We start from the raw sequence: 19,246 nt of genomic DNA, 5'->3' as shown, positions 1-19,246 counted from the left end.
TTTTCATAAGGCCTTCCCACAGCCTCCTCTGATTTGGTTTTTACAAAGTTTGTTGACAAAGCAACAAACTATTAGCTATTCCATAATACATGCACTTTAAGCTCAATCTGCTTGACCATGTTATTTTAACACACCAATCCATTCACCCAATGAAATAAAGATTGTGCCAGATAGATAGAAGACTCTTAGCAAGGCATCTTCAAAGGTAGTTGAGGTTGTAAAAAGTACCTTTCACAAATGCTTCTATTGAATAGACCCAGCTTTCTGTTGATTAAGTAATACAAAATGTCAGTACACACTGAAGGCAAGGATGCCCAAGAGACTCTAGGACTCTCAGTTCTGCTTTATTGTAACAAATCCATGCTTCTTTTGTTGGGGGCCGGGGCGGGCTTGGGGGGAGAAGTCATTCTTGAATTCAGCTTAGATATTTAATTAGTTCGTATGTTCACTACTTATATATGAGTAGAGAATTTTAGTGGTATGTTTCCAAAGGATGATTACTAGAACTAAGAGTCAAAAACTATATTGAGAGAAGATGGATTAAAGTCCACTGAGGTTAATATCTGCTATTCTTAATAAGATATGATGGCACCTTTAATAAAAGGACCTTTGCTTCAGGAAGTGAAACTTAGACTTCAGAGTGCCAAGGAGTCAATACACATGCCAAGCTGAGGAGAAGTGTGTCACAGTATTTCCTTATGCTGAATCGTGAAGGGGGCAGAGTTCTCTGACTCAGGCTTCTGGATCACAGGCAGGTTGGTATTATCCAATCTAAGAAAGCCAAGTTTTCCTCAGTGTCAATGGACAAAATGTGGAAGAAGGTCAGCAAATTCTCCTGGTGACCTCCCTTTGTACTCACCTCCTCCCAGAATGAGTGTTGCCAACTGCCACTGAAGAATGTACTTAAGACATTTGCCAATTCCCACTGGAGTCATGTTAAAGGAACACATGGGATCCCCAGCAATCGTATCAGCTCCCAGCTGTAAGACCACTGCTTTTGGATTAAAGGCTATGTAGACCTCCTTTAGTACACTGTAGAAAAGAGAAAGGATAGAAAATGTCAGAAAAAGATAGGTCAGTTTGGTGGTGGTTGGGGCGAAGGCAGCTGGAGGTATAGCTGAGTCAGCAAACAGTGAAGGAAAAAAAGATCCAACTCATCAACTCATCAAACTTTCCATCTAAAAAAGGTGAATCAGACTGTATGTAAATTATGCCTTAAAAAACCCGATTTACAAAAAATATCCCCCCCCACTTTCACGTTACCAAGAACCAAGTTTACCCTTAATGTTTTGGAACACAAACTTCCCTTAAATATTCATATTCACTTAACTTCAACAGCCACAGGACAGAGTATACATGTTTACTCCATTTTACAATCTGGGAAAATAAGACACATACACTGAACAGTTCTGATTATTTAAGACTGTCAACATACTTGGAGTTTATTATCTAGTTATCAATGGAAACTACTGAAGAGAATTAACATGCCTTTGAAAGCACAGATGTTATCAGCTTACTTTCTATTATGCTAAAGGACTTCTGGGTTATGAAATATAGCCCTCCTTAAATCATATGTAACCAGAGTCTTCTTGAGCAGGAAATGATAACCACTGATCCAAAATTATAAATCTGAAAGCACCCTAAAGAATAAGTTATAGTGAGCAATAATGAGGATAATTTGGGGGTAGAATCACACAGTGCTATTAAATCAACCTAACAGCTGTTCCTTTTCCTGACAGAAGCATCATAGATGAAAAAAAAAGTTGTCAGTGTGACAGATGACCTTAGTCAGGCTTCTCCTATTATCATTAACTGAACACTGACACTGTCCAGAATACATTCTTAGGAGTTATAAGGTTCCTGCTCTCAAGGGGCTTACAATCTAGTTTCCCGACAAAACATATACCAGTCCTTAAGGGACTGAAGAACTCTTACAGAGACACATAAACAAGTGTAAATTAACATACTTCAGAGTTGAGAAAATGCAGAGTCAGAAAGTGATAAAAAATGTTGGGGTTAATGACCCTTCATAATCAACATGTCAAATTATACCAGTGCAGCAAAAACAGAAAAATTCCAGATCCTTCTGAAACTGCAAGAAGAATTCAAGGGATATAAAATGTCATTCTCCCAAATTCATATGTAACCAGGGTATTGAAAAGTGCTCAGCTGCAGAGGCATTCTTTGACTCAAAAGACTGTTCTGTTTTGATTTCTCATCTATGCAGACAAATATTGTGTGATTGTGGAGATTATAAGAATATTATAAAACTTACGGCATATGATTCTTAATAGAGAAATACTCAAGCCTATTCTTTCATGTGCCTATCTCCTGTACAGAGGGAAACTAAGCCACCTGAATATTCAGCTAACATTTATTGAGCATCAGAAGAGATCGGGCGTGTTCAGGGTGGTATGGTCATAGACCATTTATTGAGCATCTACGTGTACAGAGCACCCTATTAGCTGCTATTAGGAGACACAGAGGAAGGCATGATCTCTGTTCTGAAAAGGTTTATAAGTGAAGAGGAAGAAGGTGGAGGCAAGGAAGACTAATGTTTCTTCTTTCATTCTTTCTCTCATTTTGCACATATTTACTGACTGCCCTCTGTGTGTCCAGCATGTAACTACACCAGGAACATGCTGCAGGAACAAAGATGAATATGACACAGCTCTTGTTTTCATGTGTCTCAGATCACAGGGGAAGGTTCATACTATGATAATCGGTAATTAAAATATGATAAATGAAGTATTAGAGATGGCACACAGAGAAGGGAGTAAATGACTTTTCTAGAAGATGTCAGGACAGGCTCTACAGAAGTAACTTTTGACTTAGGTCTTAAAAGATAAGAACTACAGTGAACCACCTATTGAAATGGCTAAAATGAAAGAAAAAAAAAGCAGTAACTTCAATTGCTGGTGAGGATGTGGAGAAACTATACCGCACATAGCTTGTGGGTGGGAATGTAAAATGGTATAGCCACTTCGGAAAATAGTTTGGCAGTTCCCACCAAAATTAAAAATAGACTTACCATATGACCCAGCAATTGCCTTCTTGTGAATTTATACCAGAGATATTAAGACTTATTTTCATATAGGAACTTATACACAAATATTCATAGATAGCAGCTTTATTTGTAGCGATCCAAACTGGAAACCACTCAGATGTACTTCAATAAGTGAATGGTTAAACAAACTGTGGTACATCCACACCACTGGAATAGTGTTTATCAGTAAAGAGAAAAAAAAACTATCGATAAATGCAAAAAACAAAACAAAACTTGGATGGCTTTTAAAGGAATTATGCTGGGTGAATAAGGCCAATTCAGAATCTATACTGCATGATTCCATTATATACCATTTGTTAAGTAACAATTTGAGGGGTGGCGAACAGATTGGAGGTTTCCAGTAGTTAGGGATGGCTATAAAATAGTAGTATGAGACAGCCTTGTGGTGATGGTTGTGGTTCTGAAAAGCTACACATGTGATAAAAATCTCATAGAGCCACCCTCCCCATATACACATGAGTGCATGCATAATGGGTGAAAACTAAGTAAGCTCTATGAATTGTACCAATGCCAACTCCTTGATTTTGATGTTGAATTATAATCATGCAGGATGTCAAGATTGGAGGAGGCTGGAAGAAGGGTGTATGGGACTTATACGTTTCTTTGCAACCTCCCTTGAGTCTATAATTATAAAAAAATTAAGAAGAAAGATTAGGAAAAGTTTTTAGGCATGTGGGGTGAAGAGAGTGGAGTTGGCAACAGGAATGGTTGTGAGGGTTATTGGTAGGAGACGAGGTTCAGAGAAGGAACTGCACACACAAGAGCATGATGGCTTGAAACAGGCAGTAGTGGGAGGGAGGCTAGTGAAATAAACGTGGGTTAGGGTACTCAGGGCCAGATGTGCCGGGCAGGCTAACAAGTGGGGACTTTTACTTCAAGAGTATGGACCATCTCAAACATTGTGTGTGTCTGTGTCTTTCCATTCATGTACATGTGTTGGGGGAATGATCAGATTTACATTTTGAAAAGCTACTCTAGCTATAGCATAGGATATACTAAAGGTTATCAGGGGCCATTTGCACCCATCCAGGCCAGTGGCAGCAAGGGAAGGGAAGAAAAGATGGATTTGGGAGATACTTCCAGGATAGAATTGATAGGGCAGCACATACTGACACACAAGAAAAGCATCTACATACAACATTCACGAGCGTTTTGTACAAGGAGAGAGGAAAGGATATAGGAAGGCAGGTGCTTCTGGGATAGCTGTCTGAATGATAGCCAGGGAGAGAAAACGAGTCCCCAGGGAATTCTGATGAAGAGGGCTCTGGATGGCTAGAGAAAAGGGTAATTGGAAGCTTTGGCAATGGTAAGGTATTTCATACACAGTGTAAACATCAAGGCCACTGCAAATGAGGACACCTTCCATGTGAGGGCTACATGGTGAACACTCTTAAATTAAAGATCGAAAGTTTTCTTTAGTTTGACAGTCAAACGGGAGTCGCTGGAGATGCATAAGGACCAATGTTGCTGAAAAATGATGCTTAGGAACTCTGATTTTTGCTGTTGCGTGGAAGGCCAAGGAGAGAAAGTCTGGAGGCAGAGGGGTTGGCAAAAAGGGTACTGAAGCATTCTAAGCACAAGAGCATCAGGAAGCAAGGTAAGATACCCTTGGGGGAAAAAAATGAGAGGGCTAGGTGACAGACTGGGTGGGGGTTGGGTGGTCAGAGTAGAAAACACACTGTGCCGATTCCTCCAGAATTCGCAGGAGGGGGAAAGCAAAATCAAAATATTCCTTTGGAAGTGCAACTTCCAAATCCGGTGTTCCTTCCTCTCATCAATTTCATCTCCTTTGAGTCAATGTCATTTGCTTATACCACTCAAACACTAGCAAAGGTCCTAGCTACAGACCTTCTACAAGGTACTCTTTCACCTCCCTTAAGGACTTAAGCACCTGGAAGTTTTTCTGTCTCTCCCTTTCCCAGTCATTTGTCTTTGCCATTCACTATTCACTTGCTTACTTACATCTTGATTCAAGCACCTGTTCTCACCCATGCTGGGCACTAGAGATACAGAAATAAGTAAGACCCAAGGGGCATGTTGCACAGTAGGGAAGGAAGATAGGAAAGCAAATAACTGTGACAAGTGCCATAATACCCATCCACTCATTCAAACAAATCTTAACTAAATGCCTACTGTATACGAGGCATTATGTTGGGTAATGGGTTTACTGTCCTTAACAAAAGAGCCCTGACTCTTCCCCCTGTGACCCTTCTAATTCTCTGAAATCACAGTTTCTTCACCTTTTGAACAACAGAGATGTCCACCTGCACTCCACTTTAGTTATCTCCAGGCATAGCCATGCTTTAGGGCCTGGTGAAGAAGTGCTTGGAAATGCTCTACTTCTAACACCCTGAACTCTGAACTGCTTTTTCTGTGTACAATTTTCTATGTTACCATTGAACTTGTTCTTTATTCTTATCTTAACTGCCGTTTCCTTGTCTTTCTATTTTCAAAGTCTACCAGTTTATCTTTTGACCTCATTTGCTTCACTACTCATATTGCAGAATACAATTAGTCATTTCAAAAATTCTTATTAGCATACTTAATTCCCTCACACCTTTGTGGTTTTTGCCTTGTCAATCCTTAAGCCCTTGGATAAACCACTCTGTCAGAATTTTCTTCTCTGTTCTGCTGGAGAAAGCTGAGAACTCAAGCCAATTGCTCCCTATATAGTCTATACTTATGACTCCAATTCAACACATTCCATAAACATTTATTGAGTGATTGATATATGCCACTCCCTCTGTGCAGCTTGGCAATCATTTGCTTCACCTCTTGTTGGTAAACAATTACATTTCTTGCAGCATCTAGTCTAATTAAAAAAAATACAAATCCAATGAGTGTACATTCTTTAAAAAAAATTTATTTGTCAGCAAGAGAGCGAGAGAGAGCAAGTGAACACATAAGCAAGAAGAGCAGCAGCAGAGGGAGCAGCAGGCTCTCTGCCAAATAGGGAGCCTAAAGCGGGACTCAATCCCAGGACCCCAGGGACCATGACCAGAGCCAAAGGCAGACACTCAACTGACTAAGCCACTCTGAGTGTACATTCTTGACGCTCAAAAAGAAAATCAAATAAATATGCAAGTCTATCAAAGGGATGCCTGCATGGCTCAGTCGGTTGAGTATGTGCCTTTGGCTCTGGTCATGGTCCTGGGGTCCTGGGATGAAGTCCGGCATTGGGCTCCAGGACCGCATGGGGCTCCTTGCTGAGCAGGAAGCCTGCTTCTCCCTCTCCCTCTGCTTCTCCCCCTGCTTGTGCTCTCTCTCAAATAAATAAATAAAATCTTAAAAAAAAAACCAAAAGTCTATCAAATAAAAGTGAAAAATCTCTCTCCACCCCCACTCCCTCTCCAGAGGTGACTGATGATTCATTACACATAGCTTCAACCAGCTCAGTCAAGAATGAGACAAAGTTTGATGTATATCTTTCTAGATCATTGTAATAAATGCCTTCTTCTACCTCTTTTCTTTACCTGACAATGTCTTCCCTCATATTCCTCCTTTTCCTTGAGGATAATTTTACCACCTAGGCACTAGATCTACTGCCTTATTGCTCTAATGGCCATGTATCACCAATGACCTCTTTTTTACATCTTTAGCTTCTGTCTTCCCACTAATTCTGTTCCTTTAGGTTACAAGTTGTTTACTTCCTACTCCCCTTCTCAGCACTGCCAAAGTTACTTACTTACAGGCCACCTATACATCCTTCTTGCAATCTAGTTTCTGATCTTACTGCTCTCAATTTCTTTCTTGAAGGGAGAGAGACCTCTGGGTTATGATATCCAAAACCTCTTCTCTGTTTTATTTTTTAACTTCTCAGAAGCAACTGACAGTTGATACTACTCAAAAATCTGCAGTTGGTCATCAGTGGCTAGCTACATCTCCTTAAAAAATATTTTTTTAGCATGGAGGACATGGGGAGTTAGAGAGGAGAAGGGAGTTGGGGGAAATTGGAAGGGGAGGTGAACCATGAGAGACTACGGACTCTGAAAAACAATCTGAGGGGTTTGAAGTGGTTGGGGGGGGTGGGAGGTTGGGGTACCAGGTGGTGGGTATTATAGAGGGCATGGATTGCATGGAGCACTGGGTGTGGTACAAAAATAATGAATACTGTTATGCTGAAAATAAATAAAAAATAAATAAAAAATATTTTTAAGTCTTTTAAAAAAGCAACTTTACTGATATTCATGTAACATACGATTCTCCTATTTAACGTGTACAATTTGGCAGCTTTTAGTATATTTATGGAGTTGTACAACCATTACCACAATGAATTTCAGAACATTTCCATCATCCCCCAAAGAAACTCTGTACTCATTAGCTGCTACTACCCATTTCTACCATTCTTCAATCCCCAGGCCCTGGCGACCACTAATCTCTCTGTCTCTGTAGATTTGTCTGATTTTGACCACTCATATAAATGGAATTATATCATATGTGGTTTGTAACTGGCTTTATCTGGTATATTATGTTCACAGTTCATCTGTATTGTAGCATGTATCAATACATTATTCCTTTTTACAACCAAATTATATTCCCTTATCTGCATATACCAAATTTTCTTTATCCATTCATCAGTTGATGGGCATCTGGGTTAATTCTACTTTTTGGCTAATATGAAAAATACTGCTGTGGACATTTGTGTAGAAGATTTTGTGTAGCAGGTTTTCATTTTTCTTGGTTACATACCTAGGAGTAGAATTTCTGGGTCATGTCGTAACTCCAGGTGTAGAAAGGTGACTTGCAGGCAACGGAAGTTTATGACAAAGAACAGACTTTCTGGGTGAGGTGACTGAGGCAAACCATGAACAGTGTAGTTTGCCTCATTTATAGGAAATTTGTTTTCCACAGTGGTGGCACCAGTTTACATTAACAACAGCAACGTAGAATATATGAGGGTTCTAATTCTTCAACATCTTTTACCAATACTTGTTGTTTTCTCTTTTGTTTGACTGTTGCCAACTAAGGGGGTGTAAAGTAGTATCTCATGGTGGTTTTGATATGTATTTCTCTAGTGACTAATGGTGCTGAGTATATTTCCATGTTCTTTTTGGCCATTTGTATTATCTTTTTGGAGCAATGCCTATGCAAGTCCTTTGCTCATTTTTAAATTGGGCCATTTGCCTTTTTCATATTGAGTTGTAGGTATTTGTATATTCTAAATACAAGTCTCTTATCAGATACATGATTTGCATATTTTTCTCCCATTCTGTGGGTTGTCTTTAAAATTTTCTTGATAGTATCCTTCGAAGCACAAAACTTTTCTTATTTTGATGAAATCCAGCTTATCTATTTTTTCTTTGGCTACTTGTGGTTTGGGGTATTATATTAAGAGAACATTTTTTAATTTAAGGCCATGAATATTTACATCTATGTCTTCTAAGAGTTTTGTAGTTTTATTTTTGTAATTTAGACTATTTGGACATAAGTTTTGTATATGGTGTGAGGTAAAGGTCTAGATTCATCCTTTTGGATGGTGATATCCAGTAGCCCCAGCACTATTTATTGAAAAGACTATTCGTCCCCAGGTGATTGTCTTGGCACTCTTTGGGTAAAATCCAAATGGGTAACATTGACTGCACAGGCTTCTTGACTCTGAACTACATTCCATTGCTCATATGTCCAACCCATGCCAGCACCACACTGTCTTGATTACAGTAGGTTTTTAGTAAGTTTTGAAGTTGGGAAGTGTAAGTCTCCCAACTTTGTTCTTCCTTTTTAAGATTCTTGTAACATTCTGGGTTGAATTCTCATATAAATTTTAGGATCAGCTTGGCAATTTCTACAATGTCAGCTGTGATTTACAGCTCCATTTTGACTATGCTGAACCCGTCATCTTACCTCCTCCTCTATTCCTTGTCTCTGCTATTGACAGCCCATCTTTTCAGTCACCCATGTTCAAAACTCTGAGGTTCTTTGTGATTCCTCCCTTTCTCTGTTCCCTTTCAGTTACCAGTCTTGCACCAATCTTTCTCCCACTGCTTTCTCTCCACTCCCACAGCAGTACTGGCCCTTATGACCTCCTTTGTGGATTACATCAATAGCTTCCTAATTAACTTTCCTGTCTCAAGTCTCTTACCTCTCCAATCCATCATGCACATACTCTAACTACCATCAGATTAATTTTCCTTAGGGATTGTTTTGATCAAGTCACCTCCTTACTCAAAATCCTTCAATGTCCCTGTATTGTCTTTAGATAATGCCTAAAATTCTTAGCCTAAATTTCAAAGTCCTTCATGATCTGATTCCAGCCTCCCTTTTCATCTTATTTTCCAATAACCCCTTAACCCCTATTATTCTGTAGGAAAACTACACTGTCCATGGTTCACCTCAGTCACCTTGCCCAGAAAGTATGCTTGTTGTCATAAACTTCCTTGTGCTTGCAAGTCACCTTTCTACACATGTACATCATATTTACTCTTTCAAGGCTGGCTCAAGTCCCATCTCCCTCCTGGATAAAAAACTGATAGTAGTAGCAGTTAACATTCATTGGACACTTTATTCAAAACACAGCACTGTTCTATGTACTTTACATGTATCAGCTCATTTGACTCTCGAAACAATTTATTAGATAGGTATCCTTATTAATTCTATTTTACTGATAGGGAAGCGACAGCACAGAAGGGTTAAAAAAAATCTGTGCAAGACACACAGCTATTAAGTGGCAGAGCTGGGGTTTGAACCCAGGGATCCTGGCACCAGAGTCCATGCTCTAAGCTACTACTACAAGGTACCAGCTTCCATGACTTACTATCAGGTGCTGGTGCAGCCACTCCACACACATTACTCTGAATCTCAGCAGTAGCAGCCACAGCATTAATACTTTTTGAGTGTTAAACTTGCTGAGCAAGCTCTGATTGTATTATTCCCTCATTCTAAAATCTTCAGCAGCTCCCCCAATCCTTACAGAATATGGTATAAAGTTTCATAGCTAAGAATTCCAGCTCTTGCATGATGTGATTCCCACCCGCTTTTCCAATCTTCTTTGCAACTTGTCCCTCTCATGCATTTTACAGTCCAGCCAAACTAAACCGATGTTCTTTGTATATAGCTCAGCCTCTCCTGACTTTGATCATTCTGTATCCTCTGTACAGAAGATCCTTCCCTCCTTATAATATGTCTAAATTTGACCCAGATTTCATCAATACATACATATTCACACTTTGTAAAGATATAGCAATTAGCTACCCTTTAGAGCCCAGATCAAATGTTACCTCCTCAATTAAGTCTTTTTCTGAAGTATTTTCTCCCTTTGAGTACCAATAGCATTTTGTTTTTTATGGTTCCTATAACTTTCTACATTTTATTCTATTTAGCTGTTTGATTATCAATACATATGTATATTCCTTTATGTATCTATAATGTTAAAGTTCCCATTAACTTCCATGCAGGTGGAATCAATATCTTATACATAGTAGGCATTCAGTAAATAATCATTAAGTGACTAGATAAATAAAAAATCACTCTAGATTGCTTTTGGGAAAGTTTCCCTAACCACTGTACTATTTGCTACACTGCAAATCATTAATTTAAGGTTTTGGAAAAGTCTAAAATCTCTTTCCCAGAAAGGAGGTGGGTTGGGGTAGGGGTGGGGAGAACGGACAGGCATCTCATTACACTACATTAGTGACTTCCCTAAAACACACATGATATTCATTTGAAATGCAGTTTCTTGATGAGAAACCTAATCCTTCAGTATTCGGCAGTCTGGATTTCAGACAAGGCTATGCAAATGAGGAAGAGAAGCTGGGGCAGTTGTTTCTACAGGCATTGATTTGAGGAAGGCTGTGGTTGCCTGAGGAGGATAAAAGCTAGGCATGATGGCAATAATGATGTTTTCACATAAAAGGGAAAGCTCGAGAACCAAATTGTAGAGCTATACCCCCTTCTCTTATTCCATCAGGGTAGATCACAGTGTCTATGGTGTTAATTCACTTGTGCGACTTTACCTCTAAATACCAAGGGCAGGACCTGGTTTGGTTTGTTTGTTTTTAAATACTCAAAGTCCTGAAAGATTCAACTCAGGGCAATGGGAGGCTAGAGAGTGTTACAGTTACCCATAATCAATGCTGATGGTAGGATCAGGTAACCCAAATTTGTCATACTACCCAGACTTCTGAGGGGGCAGGCTGCTGACTTTCTAACTTGCAAACCAGCCTAGACCAGTCTTATCATCTTTACGTATTCCAACAAGCACTCTCAGCATCCTCTAGAGACATCCTCAACAGAGTCTAAAAAAGGAGGAACTCAAAGTTGAAAAACCAAAAAGGGTAGCATGGGGAGGGAGAGAAGAGAGAAATATTTGTTACTAATGCTGTTCACTCCCCAAATCAGCCTGAGCAAAGTTATTGCCAGCAGTGACACATTTTCTATAATATAAATTTTAAACTGATTGCATTGGATGGAACTCAGAGGGTGATTGTGTTAAGGGCCCAAAGTATCACTAATCAAGTCCCAAATGGGAACTCTTCAACTTTTCACAGGCACAGTTTCTCTAAATTCCCTCAATCCTATCTCAACTCAGGTACTGCTGACTCATTCTGCAAAAACTCAACCTGCCAGGGGATGCGGCATATGGTAAATGCCTCAATGATTCCTGAATATTTTTTTACAAAGGGTTCAGGGATGCAGAGAATTGGGGTGGGGAGCTCCCTGTAATGAAGATGATGTGCCATTTTGTTTGGGGCCTCTTGGCCATATCCAGAAGACATCTAATTTCCTACAAGTTTCTCTTTCTGCTTTTGGCAACAGATAAGTGGTACTGGTTTCATTAACATCTTCAGTACAAAAAACAAAACAAAAAACCCAAAGCCACAAAATAAAGCAATCCTCAAGCCCCCAAACCCCTAACTACTACCTCCAACAAACAATCAATCCTTACATCCCCTTGGCTGTTTTAATTTTCAAGATACAGTTTCTTAAGCATTTTACATGGGCATCTTTTCTCTCACTGCTGAGTCTATTATATAGAAACATGAATTCTAATTGGCATTTCTTTCTTTACTATGTGCCTTGTAGTAAGTAATTCTACTCATCAATTATATGTCATCTTGGCAACAGAAAGGGCTGTGCACTATTTTTAGTTTATTATTACTTAATCTCTTTACCTCTTTGAAATAAACCATTCTCATTCTCACAGGAGAGAGTGAGTCATTCAGAATTAAAGGACCTTACCAGTGGCAGAGAGTGAATCCTCAGAGTTAGAATTAGAACACTAATTCTAATTCGAATCCAGTGCTCTTTTCCCTCAACCCCAGTGCTCTTTGGCTCCTTTCGTTCTGAAAGGTCAGAGGGCCCAGCAAGCAGAGTATTACTGGCCAGCGGGTAGGGTAAGGAAGAGGCAGGCTAGTTTGGAGAGCTAAGTTAGAACAAATAAACAAAGAAAAAACTCAAACAAAACCAAAATGGTAGAAGACCTAAAGAATATGAATCCTAAGGCTAGATGGGCTAACAGCTTTTCTTTTTGTTTAAAAAAAAAAAAAAGTTTTTATTTATTTCTCTGACAGAGGGTGAGAGAGAGCACAGCAGGGGGAGCGGCGGGCAGAGGGAAAGGGAGCAGCAGACTCCCTGCTGAGCAGGGAGCTCCATGCGAGGCTCCATCCTGTGACCCTGGGATCATGACCTGAGCTGAAGGCAGACGATTAATGACTGAGCCACCCAGGCGCCCCTGGACTAACAGCTCTTTATTTCCTCTCAGGTAGGACCTGTCACTGCTCTGTCACCACCAGGACTGCGCATACAGCACAGACTGCATTCAACTCTATGTCACAGTATCTGGGTCTATGTCTCATCCATTCTCTATGTGGCCTCCACAGCACAGGGTTCAGGGAGAACACTGCACTTGGCATCAAAGTGTCTGCCCCTGCAACTTGGACAAATAACTTCACTTCTCTGAACCTCAGTTTCCTTTTCTGTAGAACCAGAAGAGGTTCTCACAGGGTTCTTCTGAGGATTAAAGGATAGAACATTTGCAAAAGTCTTCTCCCAGCACTAGGCCCATTATAAGCACTCCTTGATGTTGAGTAGGTAAATGAATGGCCTGAAATCAGGCCCTTTGAGTGCTATGCTAATTCTCTCAGCCCACTGAGATACAGTTGAGTTCAGCACTGCACACCATAGCAGTGACTTCCCAAACAGGACTCTAACGTTCCCCAAAGGCAGAGAGCAATTTCATAGTGTCACTGCCTGGTTATACCTGTTCTAGGAATACAGTAATTCCTTTTCCAGGGCTGCCAATCTATTACCTTTCACCAAACACAAAATTCACTTTAAGAAGGGACAGGAACACAAATGCCTTTCTGTTAGATAGAGGTTGGGAGAATATATTATTAAAATTGAAACCGACTTCTCTGATTTCTTGGGCAAAAAATCAGATTGGAAGCCAAACAGCTATTTGGCCTTTGCAGACCCTGGATAGGGATGCCCTTGGGGGAAAGGAGAGAGCTGGAATCATTCCAAACTGTAGTTGCAACATTTGTGTGTATATTTACTGCTGGTGCTTGCGCTCTCTGTGCTTAGTTTTTACTCTCTAAGCCTTGCCGACTTTACAATTTACCTAGAGTGTAGTTTAATACGTACGGGTAGAAATACAGGCCTGTATCTCTGTTTCTCATTTCCTAATCATATTTTCTACCCGCTCCATACACCTGATACGTTGTTTTCAGTTCGACTGCCCTGATTTTCAAACTTAGGTAGAAAATAATGATTTGTTAACAATAAACATGCCCCTAGCTCTTCCCTCACTCTTCTTTACCAAGGAGGCCCTCCCTACGATTCAAAGACAAAATCCTGCCATATAGTTAGCACCTGGTGCAGCTCATCAAAACAAAATATCATTTCCCAGATGATTGGAAATTTCTGCAATGCCGTCACACAATGAGGTGTGTAAGAAAGAGTTTGGGGATTGATTTTCATCATTAACTTGATATTGCCTGGTTTTCATGGGACTTAAAAAGAAATGTATTTTTTTAACTTTGAAGTACTGCACACAGAATAACTCCAACTCATCATATTTTAACAGTTATTTTTCTGGGGCAGGATGTATTTTAAACATGCCTATGTTAGAGTGTCTGGTGGATCATTCAGGATCAGTGTCCTGTTGCTTGATGAAATCCAGATCACTTCAATGAGATCCAGATGGGGAAACTGGGTCTCTGGCAATGGCTGCCAGATCTTCTCCATATGAAATCTCTCTAGTCTGTATGCAAATTCAAAACTCTATATCCTGGAAATCCCAAACCAATCAAGTGGCGCTTTGCTTCTTAGTTACTGGACTAAACACAGGGAAGCGATTCATTCTTCCCTGAGGAAAAAAGCATGTCTTACATACATCTATCTTGGCACAAAAAGGGCTGGCTAAGCAAATTAATAGTGTAAACAGGATTGCACTGGGGAATGCTTGTCCTACTTAAGAGAATAAACTTTTTGTGCACTTTGTGCACATCCACTTACATACAAATAATTGATATGCTAATTACCAATGATTCTTAAAGCTTCTTCCCTGAGGTGCTGTATGATGCTGTTAGTCTAGTTTGAATTACTAGCATGTCCAGTGCTTGAAAGTAATAAAAACCCATTTAAAAATATTCCATGATTCAGACTGACTTTCTTCTAATTAGGCTGAGTCAGGGGGCATGCCTATATTTAAATGGGATAGATATTTTTCTACTTTCATTACTAATATATTTAAGATGTCCGCTCCCCCCCCCGCCCCCACCCTACTGCTACATCCCTTACCTTTCTCTTCAGGATTCGTCTGCTTGGACTGGCCACACATAAACCTCTTGCCCTCTGGCCCACTCCTCAGCTACACTATGTAGTCTCTAGGCAAATACGTTACCTTTAGTGCCTGGCACACATATGTACCCTTTCGCTTGTTAACTCAATGGCTGGTTGTTCAGTATGGCTTTTTCTGAGGAATCTGCTCTTTGGTCCAACGGGGTATGCCTTTTGCCTGATAGCATAGTAGGTAGCAGTGCACAGAGAGCAGAGCTCAGCCCAACTTAGCATTGGGCCTTTTTGTCGTGGGGCGGGGGGGGGGCACCAAACTTGACTTAGTCTCTGTACGGTCCATGTCAACAGAATACATTGAGGCAGCTCATCAGTGCCGGCAGCTGCCGGGGGCACAGCAATGTCAGGCACTGTTAAAACATGTGAAAGCAAAGCCTAAAGGGTAGTTTTGCTCTGCTAGACTGAAGGGACAGAGCAGCGATAAGAGAACATCGGAGTGGAGAGGCCTAGGTTGGGGGTAGGGGGTACATGGTGGATAGCAGCTGAGAGGAGTAATATGAGTTTGATGTCAGAATGTTCTGTCAAGCACAGATCTTGTCAATTTTAGAATTCTTTTCAGAGCAGCCCTGCATGAACGGGTATAATTCTCAAGATTTCCATTTATGAGCACAGTCTTCCTGTCTCTGGATAGTTTCAGAGCATGTTCTAGTGTCAGAACTTATTAAACTGCTCTGGAAGAATCAGGTCACCTTCTCCAGGGGGTAGGGATCATTCAGCACTAAGAAGAGAGAAGAAAAAGTGAACACTGGACTGACAGAACAAATGCATGGAATTCCAGGAGATTGGCCTCCTTGACTTAAATGAAAAAAAAAAAATCACCTGTGAAGACTGTTTGCTGGAGGAGGGGCCTATCAAGGTGTCAGGGCTTACTTGGCCTGGGAGTTTAGGAATTCCTGGTCATGAAAAACACTGGCCAAGAGGGAGAGGAGAAGAATCTAAGAACTGTCCCTCTAACCACCTGTATGTATTTATTTATTTATATTTATTTATTTTTTAAAGATTTTATTTATTGATCTGTCAGAGAGACAGAGAGAGAAGTGGCAGAGGGGGTGGGAGAGGCAGGCAGAAGGAGAAGCAAGATTCCTGCTGAGCAAGCAGCCCAAGGTGGGACTTGATCCCAGGACCCTGGGATCATGACCTGAGCCAGAGGCAGATACTTCACCGACTGAGCCATCCAGGGGTCCCTAACCACCTGAATTTGAAGCTCAAAGGATCAGAGATTGGAGGAAAAAAACAGTTCTTCACTGCAACCCTAACTAAGTACTAGGGACAGGCAGGGTGAGCTCACTGACAGAGGGTACAGGACAATATAGATAATTGAGCTCAGCATCCTCCCTCCAAATTATCCCATATTCATAGGCAGTTAATATCTTTTGAATGTAATATTTTAAAAGAAACATCAAACTAGGAATAATAAATGAATGGCCCATTTTGGCCTCATTTACACCTGTGGCTAACATTAACAGCAAATTTAATTAATGTCTGAGTCATCCATCTTCCAGAAACAATAGGCAATTTTGCATCTGCCATACCACATAGAGGCAGGACAGAAGCTTACCAAATAGAACAAAAGCATTTAATACAAATATCTTATAGCAGGCTGAGTTCAAAGGGTGAGGCTTAGAAAATGAATTAGCAGATTCTGTTGCCTTTATCACTGGGCCAAAGTGAGCTAGGCATGATCCCGTGGTGTAGCCATGACCCAGCTGAAGAAGGGGAGAAAAAGTATATAAAGAATTCTGACCAACTCTCAGATTGTGATCAAAATGTAAGTACAGTTATCTGGATATTTGTTCTTAAATGCAAATTTCTAGAGGACTCTTCTCTTCTCATCAACTGAAAGAGAATTTCAAAATATTTGTCATGCTTAAAATATTTATGTGTGAACATGTACTTGTATTGCTTTTGCACATCACCAAGACCAGAGCAGTAGGCTATACTTGTTGGGTTCTCTTTCACCAATGATCTATTTACCTGATTGTAAAATTGAATGATAAGGAGTTTGGAGTCCCAAGTCAAAGATGAATTCTAGATGATTTATCATTACAGTGAAAGAAAAACCTATCATCATTAAAACATCTCTTCTTTAAATATTAACATCAAAAGTCAACAGTGAATGGAAACATTTCACTTAAATGTCCTTTCGTGATGTCCCTCGGTTCTCATTTTATTCCATTGGTAGTGGATGAATGGCTTATAGCACGGATAAAGAATCTCTACTCTGCATGTAGACACAGCCTTCTGCCAGGATCAAGAGATGATATAAATTAGGCCTACAGTTGCAAAAATGCATCATGTTAAAAATCTTTAGCAGTACCAATTTAAAAAAACACACATGAAATGCCATGTAATACTATTTACTTTCTAAAATAGAAAGTCAGGATTTCCTCCATTGAAAATAAAGGAAAAAGCAGATTTACAGAATCTCCACGTTTCCAAACTTTAGGAATTTAAATTAGGAATAGTAATTAGGAATTTTAACACAAGAAGTAAAATCTGGCAATAGTTATTCTTATTTTCTATCCATAAAATTACAAATGAATTCCTCAGTATTAGGAGATTCTATTTCCCACCCCCCAAACTCCAAGTCACACTTGCACGAACATAAATACGATGGATTATGTATACAATAAATCATGTGGCTCATATGCATAAACCCAAATGGGTTTTTTTATAAGGGGTTTTCTGTAATCCCCCGAGATAAAATTTTCCAAGAAGTCTTGGGGATGGTATTTTTTTCCTTGTGAAAAAAATTCATAATTCTAGGTGACACTTTGGGGACAGGGTAGCTGATGGTTAGCAGGCAGACAGATGTGGATTTAAACTCTGGCTTCACCACTTACTAGTTGTATGACCTGAAGCTAATCAATTTTTCTAAGCTATAGTTTTCTCATTTGTAAAATGGGAATCAGATTACCTACCTTTGTAGGCACTCTAGATTATATGCTGTCATAAGGATCAAGTGAGAAGGATCAAATAAATGTTCAGTGCAATTCCTGACACAGGCAAGCGCTCCCTTGGAGCTAAGCTCCAGGGTGGGAGCCTAATCCATCTTGTTTACCACAGTCAGTACCCAGATACAGTGCCGGCATAAAGCAGATGCTCAATAAATATTTGCTGAATGAATGAATAAAACAGTGTAATTATACTTAAAGTTACACAAACCCCCTACTTGCGTGGTAGCTCCCCACTTTATTTTTGTTAATGTTTTAAAAATCTTATAAGGTGACTTGAGATGCTCAGTTCTTTTTGTAGCGAGGTCGGAGTGGCTTCAGAGAGGTGAATTTTGGCTCACACCATAAACATATACTACTGAGACATTATCTTAAGAATTAGTGATGGTGTCTTCTCTTCCTTGTTGGATAACACTGGAGCTCCATACAGATGGACAAAAGGAATTCCCCAAAGGAATAAAAACTTAGGCTTAAATGAGCTCTTCCTTTAATGAGCTTGTCGCTGTCCTAGAGAACAAGTTCTTTCTGGGTAGTCTACTCTGGTTGGCCCATGCACAGTAGAATTAACATTTGCATTTAGCAGTTGAAGAGCTATAAAAAATTATTTACAACAAAGTAGTATAATTTTTCTCCCATAAAAGAAAGGAGGCAAAAATAATAAGTTTTTTTTTTTCCACTTCTGGGATCTTGACTTTTTTTTTTAGGTTAGTGGTCATTGAGGGGGAAGCTATAGAATGTAAAAGCCACAGGACTCAAGGTAGACAGGCCAAGGACCGAATACAGGTAGATTTTTACTTTAAGAAACTATTGTTAGGAAACTTAGTTCAGCAGGATAAGATCATTTCCTTGGTTGGGTTGATAGCTCTCACTAGCAAAGTTTTGCATATGTGGATATAAAGACTGCTCTCGTGAAAAGTCCTGTTTAACAGAGCCTCTCCTTAGTCCTATTCATTGTGAAGTTTCTTTAACAGTGTGTTTTCCTTTTGGTGAAATATTTATGCGGTGGCTGTACTTAATTATCTTACCAAGTTAACAGTTGAATATTCTTAATAAAATGTGAGGGTGTTTTTTCCAAAATGTTGAATTGTCTACTTCAATATATTTTGTATCCATACACACCACATAGATACATATATATGTGTATATCTATATATGTACAGATATATAGCTTTCCTATGAGTTATATACTAATTGGATATTTAATAAAGGATGTTTTCTGGCTATTGGGGCTATAAAATGACAGGTAGGATAAAAACTAAAAAGCTTAAGTACAGCCCTGAATTTCTTTTTCAAACCACACATATGTCATAATAGTTCACAGTAAGCAAGTAGTTTGGTCATTTTGCAAGATTTGAGGTTTCAGATCAAAACCTCTCTAGAACCCACAGCAAGGAAGTACGCATCAGTATCCTTGTGTCCCGTAGTCCTCAACTAC

General features: G+C 39.7%; 1 protein-coding gene across 5 annotated transcripts in view; it reads right to left on the bottom strand.

Annotated features, from left to right (window-relative positions):
• The window catches only part of HDAC8 (histone deacetylase 8), a 225,920-nt gene that overhangs the window by 130,584 nt on the left and 76,090 nt on the right, over positions 1 to 19,246 (bottom strand). For all 5 annotated transcript variants that reach the window (XM_082716195.1, XM_082716193.1, XM_082716196.1 and 2 more), the window contains one exon: positions 860 to 1,032. In XM_082716195.1, the coding sequence (XP_082572321.1) occupies positions 860 to 1,032 (173 nt within the window). The remainder of the gene's footprint in view (positions 1 to 859; positions 1,033 to 19,246) is intronic.

Source organism: Mustela nivalis (assembly GCF_964662115.1).
Source record: "Mustela nivalis genome assembly, chromosome: X".
Taxonomy (NCBI): Eukaryota; Metazoa; Chordata; class Mammalia; order Carnivora; family Mustelidae; genus Mustela; species Mustela nivalis.
This window is presented reverse-complemented; position numbering and strand designations above follow the sequence as displayed.